The sequence below is a fragment of the Apodemus sylvaticus genome, chromosome 7 (assembly GCF_947179515.1).
Source record: "Apodemus sylvaticus chromosome 7, mApoSyl1.1, whole genome shotgun sequence".
NCBI classification, from domain to species: Eukaryota; Metazoa; Chordata; class Mammalia; order Rodentia; family Muridae; genus Apodemus; species Apodemus sylvaticus.
The window spans coordinates 94,831,494-94,845,193 of NC_067478.1; the positions used below are offsets into that span (position 1 = coordinate 94,831,494).

Here is a 13,700-nt window from a genome sequence, read left to right on the forward strand (position 1 = left end):
TACAGACTCTAGAAGAACTGTAAGCTAGGAAGCCCTGTGAGTGTGTCCTGGAAACACAACCTGAGTAGGTAGGTGAGTTCGTAGCCTCCCGAAACTCGGCTTCGGAGAGGTCCTAGTTGGCAAAAAGTGATTTGATTACTTGTCCGTGCAAATGCAATGTATCTTTATTGAAATTTGCAAAATAAAACCAAAAACAACATATCTCAAGTCAGGTTTTTTAAAATGTCTTTCCTATCCCCTGCTCCAACAAAACCCAGCCAAGCCAGCAGGACAGGTTATATTAATACAGGGAGATGGAGTGAGTGACAACGGACAGCATTAGATAAGGGAGCTTTCAGGTCACAGAGCCAGGGGCATCACTGACTGGCAGTCTCCTCCGGAGCCCTTGGTGGGTAGCATCTCAGATCTCCGCAGCATTCATCTGGCTTCACAGAGAGAAGCAGGAAGTAAAGCCTCCTCACTCTCAACCCCCAACTTCAGCTCCATTTCCTCCTTTTGTCTTTTGACCCAGATTTTGGTCTTCCTGAGGCCCAGTATTCCAACAATAGAAGGAGGTAGGGGCAAAGGACTGGGGGTCTAGAATGTGGGCATCCTCCCAAGATTCAGTCCTCTGCATCGCGGGAGACCTTTACAGAAAGGTGAGATACCAGATGTAGCTACCGTGTGCCTGGGCTATCACACGAGAGACCCAGCCTGACTCTGTGCCGGCACCATCACAGCCACAGCACCCATGCGGCTCAGAGCAGAAGAAGACACCCCACCCGGGGTCAGGGATACTGTCTGAGGTGGGGGCCCATCTGTCCTGGGCAGTCTTGGTGAGGACAGGGCCTGGCTAGAGACACTGGGTGTGGGAGTAAATGCTCCAGGTCTTGAAGAAGCAGCCTTGGGTGGCCGCAGAGCTCGTGCCGAGGTGACCGAAGAAAGTGTCCCATTCTTGGAGATTGTGTCTGAGCCTTTGGTCCAAGGCAAGGTCCGGGGGGCAATGGCATCTTCCCTGGACATCAAATAAGTAACACATCAGAAGCCAAAAGGAGAAAAGGGAAAAGAATTTCTACACGCTTGTATTACTGTTCCTCTACACACATACATCAACCCCCTCCTCCCTTAAAATCTCCCATAGGAGATTTAAAGGGTGGTGGTGGCACATGCCTTTAATCCCAGCACTTGGGAGGCAGAGGCAGGTGGATTTCTGAGTTCAAGGCCAGCCTGGTCTACAGAGTGAGATCCAGGACAGCCAGGGCTACACAGAGAAACCCTGTCTCGAAAAAAATCAAAAAAAGAAAGAATAAAAAAAGAGTTGTTTCCACTATTCTGCATTTTTTAATAGCCAGAAGCTGGAAAGAACCCAGATGTCCCTCAACTGAGAAATAGATACAAAAAATGTGGTATATCTACACAATGGAGTACTATTCAGCCATTAGAAACAATGAATTGATGAAATTCTTAGACAAATGGGTGGATCTGGAGAACATCATCCTAAGTGAGGTAACCCAGTCTCAAAAGAACACTCATGGTATGCACACACTGAGAAGCAGATATTAGCCTAGAAGCTTGGAATACCCAAGACACAATCCCCATATCAAATGGTGCCCAAGAAGAAAAAAGGAGTGGTCCCTGGTTCTGGAAAGGCTCAGTGCAGCAGTATAGGGGAATACCAGAACAGGGAAGTGGGAAGGGTTGGATGGGGGAACAGGGGGAGAGAAGAAGGCTTATGGGACTTGCAGGGAGGGGGGATCCAGGAAAGAGGAAAGCATTTGAAATGTAAATAAAGAATATATTGAATAAAAAAATCTCCCATAGGAATATTTTTACACCCACTGCCCACTTCTCTATTAAAAATGGGAGAGGCCTGAATTCCCAGATGCCAGAGAAAAGTCAGAAGAGTTGTCCCCTCCTCAAAGATCAGGGACACCTACTTGATGTCATTGGCCAGCTCTTCCAGAGTCTTGCTCCGGCGTTGGTACAACAGGACCAGCCCAGCTATCAACACCAACCCCACGAATGTGCCCACAACTGCTCCAGCAACCACTGCAGCCTTGGACCCTGAAAAAGCCTTAGTGTCAGAAACGGGACACTTACCTGGTCCCTATTCACTCAAGTTCCACCACCCAGCCATCTCCATGGCAATCTGCGCTTCTCTCTGTTAAAATGGGGGTAGAGGGCTGCCAAGTAGAAAATGGCCAGACACTGACCAAACATCTGTACTTGCCTTTGACCAAGTCCAATTCCCAGTCAGGAATCAATGAGAAGCCACAGCAGACAGACCTTTTCTTTCCTGCAAAGCCACCCACTGACCACACTTCTTCACCACACTTACCCCTTACTGACCTGTCATCACATCCAAGGTCACGTTGCACTTGGCAAATCCTACTCTGTTTTGGGCCTTGCAGACATAGACTCCAGACATGGCAGTGGAAAGGTTGGTGAGTTTTAAAGAGCCACGGACAGCATCTATGAAACCAAATGTAGCTTTCAGTCCAAAGGCTAAGTTTTCCATTAAACAAACCAACCAACAAACAACCATATATCATGCCCTAGTTCTGGAATGACCTCTGAGTCTCTGAGAGTCACTGCTGATCTCTGGCCTTATGAGCAGGAAGAATGTGGCTTTACTCTGGGATCTGCAGACAGGCTAGCTCAATGCCTGCTCCATTTCTATTCTTCAATGGTCCCAACTGATCCCTGAACAAAAGTGCTATGCAGGGAAAAAAACAAATCCTCATTTTGACATTTGTTTCTGAAAGGCAATGGGGGTTGGGGGATGATCAGGCAGAAAGATTTGACTAGAAACTAGAAGAGCTGATATCCCCAATGTCCATGTGACCCTTGTGGGTCCCCACTTTTTCGTCTGTAAAATGGGGGTGATACTCTTCAGCCACTGGGGTTGTGATGCGTGGATAGACTAAGCTTGCTGACCATTTGTTTGGCTGTGGACTCTGGGCTGAGCTTAGCCTAAGCTCAGTACCTGCTTATCCTTAACAAGAAACCTATTCACTGAGCTCTTTTAAAAATTATCATATAATTATTAAAATGCTCAGACGAGGGGCTGGGGAAATAGCTTGGTAAATGCTGGCCAGCCATAACAATAAGCATAGATCCCAGTGAGAGACCCTTTCTCAAAAGCTAAGGTGGACAGCTCCTGTCCCAAGGGTGACAGCTGGCCTCCACACACGTGCTCAAGCATGCACACTCAATGTATATCTGAGGAAAAATGTCAAATGGGTCCCGGGGGCCGGTTCAGTAGTAAAATTGATGTTTAGTGTGTGCAAGACCCTGCATTCTATCCATAGCACCAATAAAATAAAATGGTCCAGTGAAAAGTATAAAGGGGAAAAACTATTTGTACCCAGTGGTGGATAACACTTTACCATGCTCCTGTTATTTATCCCTCTTCCCCCACTGACATGTTAAAGTAATACTTGTGGGCCGATGAGGCGCTTCAGCGAGTAAGGCACTTGCCACAAGAGCCTGGCCACATGAGTTTAAAAGTGGGAGGAGATGGGCTGGAGAGATGACTCAGCAGTTAAGAGCACTGACTGCTCTTCCAGAGGTCCTGAGTTCAAATCCCAGCAACCACATGGTGGCTCACAACCACAAAGTTGTCCTTAAGTATATGCCATGGCACATATGCATACCTCCATGTGTACACACACACAATATAATAATAATAATGATAGTGATAATAATAATAAACTTGCTTAAAATATTTAAAGTAATACTTCAAAATATATCTTTGAAAACAATATCCATGAGGCTGGGTGTACTGTTGCGTACATTTAATCCAGCACTAGGGAGACAGAGACAGCCAGGTTTCTGTGAGTTTAAGGTAAACGTGGTCTACATTTTGAGTTCTAGAACAGCCATAGGTAGATACTTGAGATCCTGCCTCAAAAACAAAACAACAAAAAAACCCCACCTCTTATTTTTTATACAATCAAAATACCATTGCAAAGCCTTTAGCAATGAATAATGAGCTTTTAAAGTCATCTAATGACCCATATTTCAAATATTTCAGTCACTGATCATAGTGTGTAATCAGGAGGCTGAAGCAGAAGGATCATGAATTTGAGGCCAGCATTAGCTATATATAAGACTCTGTCTCAAAACCCAAAGAAACTAGGGGTATGATTCAGTGGTAGAGTACCCGCCTTTCATGTACAAGGTCCTGAGTTAAATTTGCCAGTAACACACACACACACACACACACACACACACACACACACACACACACGCACACACACAACCCCCAAATATTTCTTATAGCTGGTGTGTATAAATCTCATTTTACAAACAAGAGAATGGGGAAAAGAGTCACCAAGTTACTGAGTTACAGGACTGGAACTTGAATCAGGGCTGTTTGTTCCAGACCTCAGTAACAGTATGCCCAGAGCTGGGCAGTGGTGGCGCACGCCTTTAATCCCAGCACTTGGGAGGCAGAGGCAGGCAGATTTCTGAGTTTGAGGCCAGCCTGGTCTACAGAGTAAGTTCCAGGACAGCCAGGGCTACACAGAGAAACCCTGTCTCAAAAGAGAGAGAGAGAGAGAGAGAGAGAGAGAGAGAGAGAGAGAGAGAGAGAGCCCAGTTCTTAGAAGCTCTGAGCACAGCACCTGATAATATATCATCTTTTCCATGGCCCTTTCCGTAAAGCCTGCCCTCATCATTCTAGTCTGTGAGATACCTCTCATCTTTCCTCATCTTCAGCCAGCATATCAGAGACCTCCGGGAATTTCCTTACCTAAGGCTGGACCAAAGAAGACCTGGGCGGATGGGGCCAGCCTCTCCCACTGATATTGAGCAGTAGGCTTACTCCTTGGGGACTTGCAGTTCAGGGTCACATTGGTCCCCACATAGGGCACACCCTGTAAACTACAGGATGGAGGAGCTGGAGGAACTAGAGAGGGGAAGACAGGTTAAAATCCATACTCTAAGGGCCTGCCGTTCCCATCCCCCAATCTCTTCAGTCATCCCACCTTTCATCCCCAGGTCTTACGCTCAGCTGCTTGAGAGGGAGACCTCCCTGTGCTGGGGTGGGGACCGACCCAGAGATGTGCCCTTCCTACTCACCGAGCACTTTGAGCTCTATGCTTTTGATGCTGTTGCCCATACTTGTGCCTTTATCATCAAGCACATTGACAGAACAACGGTAGGTCCCAGAGTCTCCCTCCTGGAGGGCCTCCAGGCGCAGAGACACATTCCGTGTGCTGATAGAGTGGACCAGGGTCACTCCAGGCTTATTTGACATGGCGCCGTTAATGTAAGACAACACCTAGTGGGAACAAGATGTCCGTTAGTGGTCTCCAATGCATCTGTCTTCCTCCTCAGTCTTCGTAACCTGAACCACCTTTCATTAACCCATCTTCCCACCCACCCACTCACAGCTCCAGGCAGCCCTCACTTCCCATGTGGGCCATCACCTCTTCTGCTTTTGTGGTGACTTTTAGGGGAGTACTATACTGGGAGAAGACGGAGCAATGCAAGAGGAAGCATGTATGAAAAAAAACTAGGTTGTGCATCACAACTGTGTAAAACCTAGAGGTTCTACCTTTAAAGCCACAAATTTTAAAACAAAAAAATGAAACAAACAAACAAACAAATATACAAAAAAAAAAACAGATTTTTTTTCTCCCCCTTAATTGAAAAGGACATGGCTGGGAAGATAGCTCAGTCTCTGACCTGCTTGGCCTGCACACAGGAAGATCTGAGTTCAGACCCTAGAACTCACGTTTAAAAATCAAAGCAAAAACCTCAGCATGGTGGAGCATTTATTTTGTAATAGCACTGTGCGGTTTCTTAACTGTGCAGTTAATTCAAGAACAGTGATGTCTGACACAATTGGGACAGAATTGGAATGGCAGAGTGAACTGATATTCAGCATCTGACGGCTTGGAAGAACCCCACACACTCCTCACAAATGTCTTCCACAGAGTCAATACAGCACCAGCCATTAACCTAGCACACAGTGTGCTGAAATGGAAAAGATGGAATGAGAAAAATAGCTATGTTAGAAAGAGCAACCCTTTTAAAAAGACTAAAACACTTACAGTTTCTCCCCTGCTCAGCCCCGAAACATCTCACCCTCAAGGTTGTCTGCTTTGTTCCAAGAACTGACTTTCTCCCTGACCCCTTCCTAAAGATCCAAAGACTGTACCGGCCAGTGTCATTTTATTTCTTCCCTCCTGACAAATATTCTAGAAGCTGATATAAGGTCATATAGATGGAACACATATAACTCTGAAGCTGGAAAACACAGACAGGTCTCTGAGACTTGCTGGTGAGACAGCACGGCCCAGCGCGTGAGCTTCAGGGCTGCTAATAGGAGACCTTGTCTCAAAAATAAAATAGAGAAAAAAAAAAATAGATAGCACCTGAAGAATGATGCCCAAAGTTTGACTTCTGGCCTACACAGGAGCGCGCGCGCACACACACACACACACACATCAATATGCATACACATCCAAATATGCATGTACACACAAAAATTAAATGGGAGTTTGAATAAGAGTGCCTGCCTTGCCCTAGTGTATTCAGGAATTCCTAGGTTCCACACCTAGCAATGCATAATCCCAGACTTGGCAGAAGCAGAGGCAGACAGATCTCTGGGAGTTCAAGGCCGACCTGGTCTACATAATGAATTCCAGGACAGCCAGGACTAGAAGGACTAGATAGAGAGATGCTGACAAAGAGAGAGAGAGAGAGAGAGAGAGAGAGAGAGAGAGAGAGAGAGAGAGAGAGAGAGAGAGAGAGAGAGAGAGACCCCAAGGTAATTAGATCAAATGATTTCCTTGAATACATTTTCCAAGACCATGTGAGGAATATGTACAGTGAGGGAATCTGAAAATGGTTTTATTTAGCTTCTGGATCAAAGAACCAGTGAGTGCCAGTCCTGTGTAGTGAAGGAACAGAGATGCCAAGTGACCGCAGGAGGCCATACTGTCTTTTACAAATATAAAGAATTTAGGTTAGGGGTTTGGGGCTGGCAAGATGGCTCACTATTGGTAAAAAAAAAAAAAAAAAAAAAATAAAATAAAATAAAACGTTGCCGCCAAGGCTGATGATCTGAGTTCAATCCATGGAAGTCACATAAAGATGGAAGGAAAGAGTTGACTCCTGAAAGTTTATCTCTGAACGCTGTAGTACTAGCACCATGGCCTGTACATGCCAGATCTACACAAGCATTGTGAGGAGGAGGGGGGAGGAGAGGGAGGGGGAAAGGAGGGGAGAGGAGGAGGAGGAGGAAGAAGAAGAGGAAGAGGAAGAAGAGGAGGAAGAAGAGGAGGAGGAGGGTTGATAATGGCAGGTGGATCCAGGAAGAGATGGGGCCTGTACTTGACAATGCCAAGCCCAGAAAATGTCAGCACACTTGTGGAGCTTTTGAAATTGGTGATGCAGGGGCGGTGCGCCCTGCCTTTCATCTCAGCACTCAGGAAGCAGAGGCAGACAGGTCTCTGAGTTTTGAGGCCAGTGAGGTACACAGGATGAGACCAAAACGGAAAAGGGTTGTGTTTTACTCACACCGTGTTTCTTCTATCCTCAGCCCCACCCCCGAGCCCCGCCCCACCCCACCCCGACCCCACCCCTGCCTCTGTGCTTTTCCCACAGGCACTTTTACCACAGTTTGTGTACTGGGCTTGACAATGAGAACCAGCACTGATATTGTGAGGCCGTCTTCTCTTCCCTATGACATTATCCTCCACGCTCATTCTCTGTCAGCTCATCCTTACACCCCTCGGCTGTCCTTGGCTAAGATTTCCCCCTCACCTGGTTTGGTTCCTTCCCTTCTTGTTCCAAGAACCAAATCAGGAGGGGCGCCTCCCAGGGGTGGGATGACGGCTCCTCGCGTGCCATCGTGTACCAGGCTGGGAGCACCACTTCTTCTCCCTCTACCGCCTCCAATCTGTTGAGACCCGGGGGCACGTGCAGCTCCATCTGAGCCCATGAGAAGGCAGCTGAAACACAGAGCAAGGGAGTTGTGAGCTCCTAGGGTGGGCTCCCCGGTCGGTCGAAGGAGCCTGCCTAACTTCCGTCGCTTGAGGGGAAAACGCGTCCCTCGAGGACAAAGCCTGGAGACGCTCCCAGAGACCTCTTTCCCAGAGTCCTGCTTCTCCTCACTCCGACGTCTTGTGTCTAGAGTAGGGGTGGAACCACATTTCTATGTATTCATTCTGATCCTGAGGGACAGAGTCTGAGCAGATTCATCTCCAGAAGGCCGATTCCAGAAGGTTGAAGGCAGACCTGCTTTTGACCCACACCAGCACGGCACACGCTTGCTCCTCCAAGTCTCCTTGGTGAAAGGCAAGGGAGAAAGGAGATGCCAGCTCAGGTCACCCAGACTCCTCAAGTCCGAGCTCGCAACCGGATGGCAGATCGCAACGCAGTTACACATTAACCTCGCGGCTCCTTCTGAACTCTGAGAGCCTGCCGGAGCCCTGCGCTCCCCAGTTCCCGCGCCTGCTGGTGACTAGGGGAATCCCAGAGCTCCGCTCAGTCCCACTGAGTCAGCTCCCCTAGGAAATCGCACACCTGAGACGCAGCCAAACCCTCAAGAATACTTTTGGGGGTCCTGGCTGTCAGAGCGAAATGCCACTGAGTTGTAGGAAGTTTCAGGATGAGAGGTGAGGACATTCTTCCTACAAGTACAAAGCTTCCCCAGCGTGTTGGGGAGAGGGAAGAGGGTGCCCCTTCGGCTACGGGACACCGATGACACTCCAGAGCCAAGAACACTTGCTTTCCGCCTTTCGGAGGTGAGGGAAATGAGTTAGCACAGTGCCGAGCCTGGAGACACCGGTGGCTCTTGTCCTGGGCCTTGTTCTTCCCGGATCATAGCACTCTGCACGCAGGACAAGCTGCCACCTTGGGGAAGGTGAGCGGGCAGCCTAGGCTCGGAGGTCCCAGACTATCAGCGCCAGCAAAGCCAGGCGGAAGGCGGAGGCTTAGAGCCCTACGGGACCAGGATGCGCGCCTCCCCCATCGCTTCCCCGTCGCGTCTTAACCAAGGCTCCCACCCCTATTCCTTGTCCTTCGTGGCATCCCCACCACCCCCCACCCCTGACATTTCCTGGCGGGTCCCTGCAGTCGGAGCAGGAAACTTGCTCCCGCCGATAAGACAGAAGACAATGAAGCCGGGCCCGCTAGACCGGAGGCTCTGCAGGCGAAAACAACCCCGCCTTGAGAAGGTCCACTTCCCCCCAGGGACTCCTCCTGCAGGTTGTTCCGCTACCGCCAGGCGCACCGGGAGCCTCTGGCCGCCCCGCTTCCCAGCCTTTTCTCCCTGGGCCAATAAGGAGGGGAAAGTGTCTATCATCAGATAGACTCAAGCTTCCCTCCCCAAGAGCACCCTAGCTCTTGGTTTTGCACTTGAATTTTGCAAAGTGCGGGGCAGGGCCTGGCAGTGGGAGGTGGGAAACAGTGGTAGACACATTTGCTTCGAGGTGAGCAAGGGGCTCCTGAGTTTTCCCAGCCCTCTGCTCTAGCGTCACTTGGAACAGAAGAAGCCCCTAACTGATCAGACCTTTTGGGGACCATTTTTTCAAGAAGAAAAAATGGGGAGTTGCTGGGTTCCAATGAAGGGCTCCGGGAGTCGCTCAAGAATAGCATCATTTGGCCCAATCTGAGACCGGAGGGAGAGAGCGGGCCAAGGGCCCAAGCAGAGCAAATGGGCCCTGCTCCCCAGGGCTACTATTTTTAGTTTCCCTCTTTCTCTGAGAAATTCCCCTTGTGGGCTTCTCACGCTCCAGGGGCAGTTCTCAGCCACATGGAGCACATGGAGCAGGAGGGCCTTGTTGCCTTGTGCCTTCCCCAGGAGCGGCGAGTGCCTTTAACCCTCCAGAGGCCAAGAAGGGCAGCCTTCACAGCATCAGTAGCAACTCAGGCTCTGGATCTTTGAAATGACAAAATCAAACTCAAAGCTGAAAGAGACAAAGGAGGGGCCATGGGTGACCTAGGGTGGATGCCTGTGATGTTCAGGCAGCCAATATAGGGTTTTTTTTTCCCCCCTCTCTGGCTTGGAGGCTGACACTGCCCTCTCCAATACTGTAAAGGCCAAGTTGAGGAAGAACGCAGAACAGAAACGTTGAAGGTGCAAAAACATTGCTGAGAAGCTGAAGGAACAGGAAACACTCCAAGCTTCAGAAGCTCATGAGACTCCTATCTGGGAACCTTAAGATCTCATGCCCTCAACACCCCTAGGACACAGACCAGGCTGAAAGAGGCCATGGGCGGGAGCAGGGAGACCACCATCAATGTCACTGATTTACTCTACATTCTTCTGGGTCTTACATGCGTTGACATCCTCTAGGCCAAGGAAGAAGTTAAAGCAGAGGATTCTAAACGCAGATAGCAAAACAGCCCCGGGGAATATCTTATAATGGACTTAATTCCTACTGAGTCATTTCTCTGCTGATATAGCACTGGGCCACCTTCAACTCCTGCTGAAGCTAGTTGTCCTGGGAAACTCACCCCAAGCCCTTGCTTCAGGGGGTTTCCTTCCTCTTGGACGCTTTGCCACCCTCTCCCTATTTTCCTTGTTCCTTTGGATCTGAGAAATAAGCACGAGGGTGGACCTGAAAGTGTGCTGTGTGACGAGTCTGAGCAAACTGACCTCTTCCCGAATTTCCTGTGTCCCAATGACCTCATGGTCAGGCTTTGGGGCATCTCCTTTGATTTCCAGGGCAGGAAGCAGGAGGGAAAGAAAGGAACTTGGTGGGGGAAATGCTGGGACGTGAAGTACTGCTCGAAGTACTTGCGTCAAGGCTGAGGACCAGGCATTCCCCAGGGATCTTTCACATCAGCTTGAATGAGGGGTACAGGGGGGGGATGCGGGGGTTGGGGGAGACTGGAACTAAATCCTTAAGCTCTTTAGTCACAGTCTCATCAGCTTATCCAGTTGTGATGAGTGGGGGTGGAGAATAGACAGGAATAACTCATCCCAGCCTTAACTCATCCTAGAGGTCTTGCTTGGAGATGCCTTTATCCCTTTCCCCAGCCCCACACACCACACCAAAGCTGGAAGCCGTTCTAGCCATAGAAGGCAGAAAGTGCAGCACCAACCAGTGGTGCCCAGAAAGTGGAGAGTAATGAGGAAGGACAAGAAAGCCAAACAAAAGTCCCTTCAGACCCACTCCCTAAAGTCCTCCCTAAGATCGGGTTAACCTGATCAAAGCCCCTCCAGACCGGGTATTTGACTCACCGAGGGTACTCAGTCCCAGGAACAAAACCCGCAGCAAGCTGGTCTCGGGGGTTCCAGCCGGCAGAATCATGGCCCTCGTTGGCCCGAAGTACTCCGGGACAGTTGGGCACACAGTGTCTACAGGTGCTATGGGTGAGCGGCAGCAACCCGAACGAACGTGCACAGGAACCAGGCTACTGACAAGGGTGGCTCCAACCCAAGTCAGCGGGTGTGCGGATGGGGAGGTGGGGTGGAGACCAACTGGACAGGGGGCGGGGCATTCAAAAGGGTGGAGAGGTCACCGTCCTGCCGGGCGCGGCGCGCTAGTGACCCGCAGAGGTCACCGTCCTGCCGGGCGCGGCGCGCTAGTGACCCGCAGGGGGGGGGGGGGGGAGGAGAGCTCTCTCCGGGCTGGGGGCTCGAACAGCCGGATCCGGCGGCCTCTACCCGGTTACTCCTCCGCCTAGGGTCGGAGAAGTCGTGGCACTTCAGGAACCAGCCCTGGGAGTAAGAAGGAACCGCTATTCTGAGTCATACCTCCCGCGCAGGTGTCGGGCGTTGAGGGTGAAAAAGGAGGAATGGGAAACTAACCTAGATCTAAGAAGCCACCCTCACCCGACAATAAAAGCCCTGGATCTGTGGCCAGAACGGCCCGCTCTAAGCCTGGCGTGCTGCATCCTGGATCAAAGCAGGGCGGCCTTCTCGGAGGAGGAGGGGAGCCACCGTGTTGTGTGGTGTGGGTTCAGGTGGGTCAGGCGCAGCCGCTAATGGGGATTCGAACATTGTGAACCCAGACCCCTCTCCGTCCGGCTCAGGCCCGAGGTTTCTGGGAAGGACATCCAACATAGCTCCAACGCCACCGGCCTTCCTTCTCCTAAGGCAAGAGAGGGGCCGGTTCTCCAGAGTTCCAGAAACCGAGGCCCGAGGCGGAAGTCTCGGACCTTTGCCTCATTGCTGCGAACACGGAAGACCTGGTACAAGGTAGATGAGCAGGAAACTGAGGCAACAGTCCTCAGCTCCTCATCCGCGAACTGTTCACAGGCTTAATGCTGACCAGGGAGGAGGGAGCAGCTGCAGGAGGAGGACGGGATAGAAATAATTTCCTTTCCTTCTGTACAGCTGCTGGTGTCTTCGCAGCCGCCCATCTTTGTAGTGAACGGCTTAGGCTAGTTCTGATCCTTTAATTCCCAGGACTAGATCTTTCCGCTGTGAATTTAATTTCAACCCCACACCCCTCCCATGTCATTGGGGGTTGGGGGAAAGGCACCTCTGCGCCCCCTGATGGCGGAGGCTGCTTCAGCAAGGAATGCACCGGTTCTAGCCTAACAGTCAATAAATAATGCTTCAAGTATTTGGGCAGGGCTTCGCTGCGCAGGCAGAAGGCATAGCCACGATGTCTGGCGTGGCGTGTCCGGAGGGAGCAGAACTGTAGGGTAGAGAGGCAGCCAGGCGGACATCCTCATCTGTACACACCGCATCAGTTCCAGCATTGTGTAAAGGCCTTTCCTACCTGTAGAGCCCCTGCGGCTTCTTCCTAGCGAAGCCAGCCTGGCTCCTCTTCAAATACCAGTCATGCAGTGGCTCTACGAAATGCCTACGCAAACACTAGACTGCTCCTGACATCTATGGAATCTACCTCTTGGCAGCTCAGCCAAGAGGATGGGCTGTCATGGGTTTTCCTTGCCTATCAGATTTTTCTAGATTTGAGAATACTAAAAACATTTCATAAAATGTTTCTGGGCATTGTGCTTGCGTGTGTCTGCACCACATGTCTGCAGTGCCTGTAGAGGCTAGAAGAGGGTGGGTGTCGGATCCCCTGGAACTGGAGGTGACAGTCCATTTTGAGCCACCACGTTAGCAGATGCGATCTGCTAACCAGTCGTCGGGAAGATCCTTCACCTTAACCACAAAGCGATGTCTCTAGTTCCCTAAGTACCTCTTTCAGACACCCCTCAGTTGTTGCCTGGATCACATTGTCACTCCAAATGAATAACTCCTCCCAGGAAAAGGAAGTACACGCCTAGTGACACTGAAGCGGCTGATGACACCAGGTGTGTCCATCCCTGCCCAGCTGTTTCCCAAAATCTCCGGTATAAAATCAGCCACAAGGATCTAAGACTGTCTGTGGCACAGAAGGATTCTAAGGCTTGTACCCCTGAGTCTTCCTCATGGTCCCCTATTCTAACCACTTCTGACCCTGAGAAAGTCAAAACCTAAACATCTGATGAGTGCAAGCTAAGCTCATAATTTCATAGGTTTCTCTCAACCATACTTCATCAAAGAATTTATCATTTGGGCTGGAAAGATGTCTCACATCAGTCAAGAGTACTTGCTGGTCTTGCAAAGGACAAAGGTTCAATTCACAGCAGCCGCATGATGGTTTACAACCATCCATAACTCCAATACTAGGGAACCTGATGCTTCAGACCTCCACACAGGTGGTTGGTACAAACACATACATGGAGACAAAACACTCATACACATAAAAACAGTAAAAAATAACCCGGGAGGGGGGAAGGCTTGAGTAAAGGGCCTC

At 50.1% G+C, this 13,700-nt stretch overlaps 1 protein-coding gene across 1 annotated transcript; it reads right to left on the reverse strand.

The window, feature by feature from the left end:
* Positions 1 to 139: 139 nt before the first annotated feature.
* Esam (endothelial cell adhesion molecule) lies at positions 140 to 11,420 on the reverse strand. Its single transcript, XM_052188668.1, has 7 exons — positions 11,186 to 11,420; positions 7,759 to 7,946; positions 5,065 to 5,266; positions 4,736 to 4,891; positions 2,329 to 2,451; positions 1,917 to 2,043; positions 140 to 994 (listed from the first exon to the last, which is right to left on the reverse strand). The coding sequence occupies exons 1-7, from the start codon at positions 11,253 to 11,255 to the stop codon at positions 676 to 678; spliced, it is 1,185 nt and encodes a 394-aa protein (XP_052044628.1). The 5' UTR covers positions 11,256 to 11,420; the 3' UTR covers positions 140 to 675.
* Between the last annotated feature and the right edge of the window lie 2,280 nt (positions 11,421 to 13,700).

Bases quoted from the DNA above. Each gene is read 5' to 3' on its own strand.
- Esam (XM_052188668.1), bottom strand. From the start codon at position 11,255: ATGATTCTGCCGGCTGGAACCCCCGAGACCAGCTTGCTGCGGGTTTTG. The intron at 7,947-11,185 runs GTGAGTCAAATA...TCTGTGTTTCAG, and splicing joins CCTGGGACTGAGTACCCTCG to CTGCCTTCTCATGGGCTCAG. The intron at 995-1,916 runs GTAGGTGTCCCT...TTTGATGTCCAG, and splicing joins GAGCTGGCCAATGACATCAA to GGAAGATGCCATTGCCCCCC.